Here is a 5,000-nt window from a genome sequence, read left to right as displayed (position 1 = left end):
GATAGACAATCTGCAGGCGATGCCGCAGCAGGAGGCCATCTTTCTGCTGACGGCGCTCTCCAACATGGCCGCCTCGCGTGACGACGGCGAGCGACAACTCATAGAGGTCATCGTCGCGCTCATATACGAGGTACCGCCAACATGGCCGCCGCCATCATAGATACTACATACATGATATAGCTTATACTATAGACAGCTCATAGATACTACATACATGATATAGCTTATACTATAGACAGCTCATAGAGTTCATCGTCGCGCTCATATACGAGATACCGCCGACATGGCTGCCATTGCCGCTGCCGCTCACACACACAGGGGGTCACGGCAGGTTGTACTGCATACGGCACAACCTGTGGCCTTACCTCTCACGTATCTACCGTCCTATATACTATATATGTATATATATATATACATATATATATACATATGTTATACATATGTATATAATTATATATATATATATATATATACCTATATAATTATATATATATACCTATATATACATATATATATATATAATATACCTATGTAGCTTATACTATATATATACGAGTAGAAATATGTGTTTGTGCCCTCACCATAGCTAATAATGATTCTCCTAATATTTGCATCTGCAATTGTTATCTGCCCCACTATAACATTCCTTGTCCCTCCTGCAGGCTTCCTTCATCGACCAGGTGACGCGCGATTTCTGCTCCAAGTCCGGCCGCGACCTTCTCTCTAGCATAGCGGAGAGGCATCCGTTCACGATCAGCTTCCTGCTGGGGAGAGTCAACACCTCGATGCTCCGCGTCGGAATGGTGGGTTGACGCTCGTGCTGTGTCATCGTTGGTGTTGTTTGTTGTCGTCGTTTTCATCATCGTAGTTTTCGTCATCGGTGCGGTCATGTTTGCCATCGTTATCGTAATCATTTTCGTAATCTTCATCGTCATCATCTTCGTCGTCAGCATCATTATCGCCATCATCATCATCATCATTGTTGTTGTTGTCGCCATCTTCTTCATCATCGTCATTATCGTCGTCATCATCGTCCTCACTGCCATCGTTATTGTGATCATTTTCGTAATCTTCATCGTCGTCATCTTCATCATCATCACCACCATCATCATCATCATCTTCATCATCATCACCACCATCATCATCATCTTCATCACCACCATATTCATCATCATCACCACCATCATCACCATCTTCATCACCACCATATTCATCATCATCACCACCATCATCATCATCTTCATCATCACCACCATATTCATCATCATCATCATCATCTTCATCATCATCACCATCATCATCATCACCGTCATGGTGGACATCCAATGCACCGTTATCGTCACTATTTTTCTCTAGGTTTAAATTTCGACCGTCATCAAAATCACTCTCCTCCTTTTCAGATGTCCCTCTACCTGTTCCACGAGATACCGCTGTCGCTATGGCAACCGACGGTCGACGACGTGCAGCTGGTACGTGATTGGCTGCTGAAGGGGGAGCTGGCGTCTGCGGAGAGCCAGCTGGCGCGTCTGCTACTCACGGGCATGAACTGGGGCGTGACGGACACCGTGAGTGTACTTTTTTTTCTTTCTTTTTTTTCTTTTTTTTTTACACGGTGAGTGTACTCGCCTATGTCTTCTTCATTTCTTTCTTACTCTTACCCTCTCTCGCTCCCTTTTTTGCATCAGCCCAATCATTTCTTCTTTAGTACAGTAGATTAGAAAAAAATCGTTCAAATTGTGAAAAAAGTATTTTGTATGCTCTTTCATTTAAAGACAGGACACACGCGATCCAACTACAACTTCGGCCGCCATCTTGAATTCAAATATGGCCGCCGTCATTTAAAAAAATAGCTATATCTCGGTTAATAATCTTCGTACAGACTTGAAAATTGACTGACAGACGTAATTTGGGTTACTATTTCATACAACAACGTGATGCATGTGATCCAAGAGCGTTTTCGTCTTCACATCTTCTACTTTCACATCCTCTAAAATAGACTATTATGTCTTCTTCTCCTTCTACCTATCCTCTTGCTCCTCTTCCTCCCCTTCACCTCCTCTTCTTCTTCCTCCTCCCCCTTCTACTTCACCTGTTCCTCTTCCTCTTTCTCCACGTTCTCATATTCTTTCTCCACTTCCGTATCCTCCTGCTCCTTCTTCTCGTTGTCCTATTTCTCCTCTTCTTCTTCCTCCTCCTCCTTCTTCTACTTCACCTGTTCCTCGTCCTCTTTCTCCACGTTCTCATATTCTTTCTCCACTTCCTTATCCTCCTGCTCCTTCTTCTCGTTGTCCTATTTCTCCTCTTCTGACTCCCCTCCTCCTTATTCTGCTCCTCCTATTCCTCGTTCTCCTAATCTTTCTTCTTCTCCTCTTCCTGTTGCTCCTCCTCTTCCTCGTCCTCGTCCTCCTATTTTATCTTTCTTCACTTTCTTCTCCTGCTCGTTCTTCTCCTCCTATTTCTCTTCAAGCTCCTCCTCCCTTTTCTCCTATTTCTCCTCTGCGTCCTCATCCTTATCCCCCCATTCTTCCTTCTCCTCTTCCTCCTCCTTCTCCTGCTCATCCTCGTCCTCCTCCTCTTCCTCCTCTTCCTTCTCATCCTCGTTCTCCTCCTACCTGCCGTGCACTAACTCTATACTACTAATCTATACTAGTATGCACTAGTACACTGCGATACATAACCATATATTATGCTACATATGTTGAGCAATTGTCAAGAGTAACAGATCGACGTAACCATATAGATCAAGAGCTAATAATACCTTATTAGGTATTATAAGGTATAATAAGGTATAAGGTAATAAGGTATAAGGTAATAAGGTCTATTAAGGTATAATAAGGTATTATTAGCTCTTGATATAGATGTATACTATGTCCTTCACGCATGACCTTGAGAGCTTGGTTTCAGGGAGAGGAGCTGTTCTTGCCGCTCGACCTTCACAGAGAGGTCGCCGTCATGGTAACGGAGGCGTACATCAAGGTGATACCGGAGAGCAAGGGTGGTCTTCTCTACTACAGCATCCAGCAGGTAGGCTTCCTCTCATATCTCCCCTCCCTCGCCCCTGTCACTCACCTCCCCCCATGTCCCAGCCAGGGAAGGGGGAGGGCTGCTCCGCCCTTCTACATGCGCAGTCGCGCACGCACGCACGCACGCACGCACGCATGCACGCACACACACACGCACACATGCCATTCAATATATACTTGTTAATACTGTGAACTCCACCTTTCTATAGAACGGCCACCTGTACTTAGAGGCCACTTAACCCCCTCCCCCCTCACAGTGTCTGTTCTACAGTAAAACTAACTCTATGGAACGGCCACCTGCGCACAGTGGTCACACCCCCAGAATGGCTGTTCTATACAGGTGTGTGACCGTCACCTCCCCCTCCCCCCTCCTCTCTCCGCACAGCTCTACAACGTGTCAGCACTCGTGCGACAGACGCCGCCGCAGGAGCAGCAGTTCTACTCGTGGGCGACCGACCTCGTGCACCGCCTGCGCCTGCACGCCGCCGCGCAACCCCCGCCGCCAGGGGGCGCCGCCACGAGGCTCGGCGACGCCGCCTTCCTCGCCGAGGTCCCGGACCTTCACAAGACGCCGCGGCTGCGGGCGGTGGCGGCGTCGGCGCGGGACGGCGGCGCGATGGCGGCGTACGTCGCGCTCGCGGCGACCGCGCACGGACACAACATGGCCGACTTCCTGAGCGACGGGCTGGGGATGCTCGCGCGGTTGGCGGCGTGCCAGCAGCACGTTAGCGCCGTGCACGCGCTGCGGGTCGTCACGCCGCTGTTCCTCGACAACCCCAGCTACCTGTCCACGGCCGAGAGGTGAGAGATGTGATAATTAACAGTAGTTAATATTAAATAATTGAATAATTAATTTTAATTAATAATATATTAATTGACGATATATTAATTAACAACCCCAGCTACCTGTCAACTGCGGAGAGGTGAGACCAATAGACGGTCAGTCATGAACAGTAATTAATATAATTTAATAATATAATAATAACATATTGATGACAACACAAACCCTTACTGGTTCTTACTATTTATGGCGGAGAGATTCGAGTCGTTAACGGTTATTTACGTACTATATTACGAGTGTAATAATTAACAGTATTTAAATTGACTACGTCACGAATTTTCTATGGTAAAATTTGTAAAATGTTTGTTGCCATTTTTTTACATTAAAAGTAAGAACTAACGCGACTAAACGTATCGTCAAATTCTTACCTGATAAGATTGTTTTTCAACTCGTTAAAAATCTAAAAAAACCTTGACGATTTGATATTAGTGTTCTTGACATTAATTGCTTGCTATAGGCTATGTAGGAGTCACGAGTGTATGTTTACATCGAACAATATAGTAAAATAAGAAGTATAATGCAGCAATTTAACCATTAAAAGTAAACAGAATTACTTATATTTTGTGAAAAAGTGGAAATATATTTTTTATTTTTTACTATTTACGGTGACGTAATCACTTTAATATTAATGAATTACGGTTATTTACGTACTATATTAACCGTGTGTAATAATTAACAGTATTTAATATTAATGAATGATATATTCGGCGGAGACTTCACCTAACGTGAGTGTTGCTATCGTGGCGCCACCTGTAGGTTCGTCAGCGTGGTGAGGTCGATCAGTGCCGCGGACCAGACGTACGTGAAGATGGCGAGAGATCTGTTCGCACCGGAGTTTCCCGGCAAGGTGCTGCAGCTGTTCTCATCCATGATGCTGGTAGGTGATAGATAGCAGTAAACAACAACAACAACAACAACAACAACAGCAAGGTGCTGCAGCTGTTCTCATCCATGATGCTGGTAGGTGATAGATAGCAGTAAACAACAACAACAACAACAACAACAACAACAACAGCAAGGTGCTGCAGCTGTTCTCATCCATGATGCTGGTAGGTGATAGATAGCAGTAAACAACAACAACAACAACAACAACAACAACAACAACAACAACAGCAAGATGCTGCAGCTGTTCTCAT

The 5,000-nt window shown here is 45.2% G+C and overlaps 1 protein-coding gene across 1 annotated transcript in view; it reads left to right on the top strand.

Annotated features, from left to right (window-relative positions):
* The window catches only part of LOC106819370 (ectopic P granules protein 5 homolog), a 10,787-nt gene extending 6,031 nt beyond the window's left edge, over positions 1–4,756 (top strand). The window contains exons 7-12 of the mRNA XM_014824014.1: positions 1–130; positions 663–803; positions 1,401–1,565; positions 2,905–3,024; positions 3,409–3,824; positions 4,621–4,756. The exon at positions 1–130 is cut by the window's left edge and continues 22 nt beyond it. Of these exons, the coding sequence (XP_014679500.1) occupies positions 1–130; positions 663–803; positions 1,401–1,565; positions 2,905–3,024; positions 3,409–3,824; positions 4,621–4,756 (1,108 nt within the window). The remainder of the gene's footprint in view (positions 131–662; positions 804–1,400; positions 1,566–2,904; positions 3,025–3,408; positions 3,825–4,620) is intronic.
* Positions 4,757–5,000: the final 244 nt, after the last annotated feature.

The sequence above is a fragment of the Priapulus caudatus genome, unplaced genomic scaffold (assembly GCF_000485595.1).
Source record: "Priapulus caudatus unplaced genomic scaffold, Priapulus_caudatus-5.0.1 Scaffold3293, whole genome shotgun sequence".
Taxonomy (NCBI): Eukaryota; Metazoa; Priapulida; class Priapulimorpha; order Priapulimorphida; family Priapulidae; genus Priapulus; species Priapulus caudatus.
Note: the sequence above shows the minus strand (reverse complement) of the source record. Positions and strands in the feature narration are given on the sequence as shown.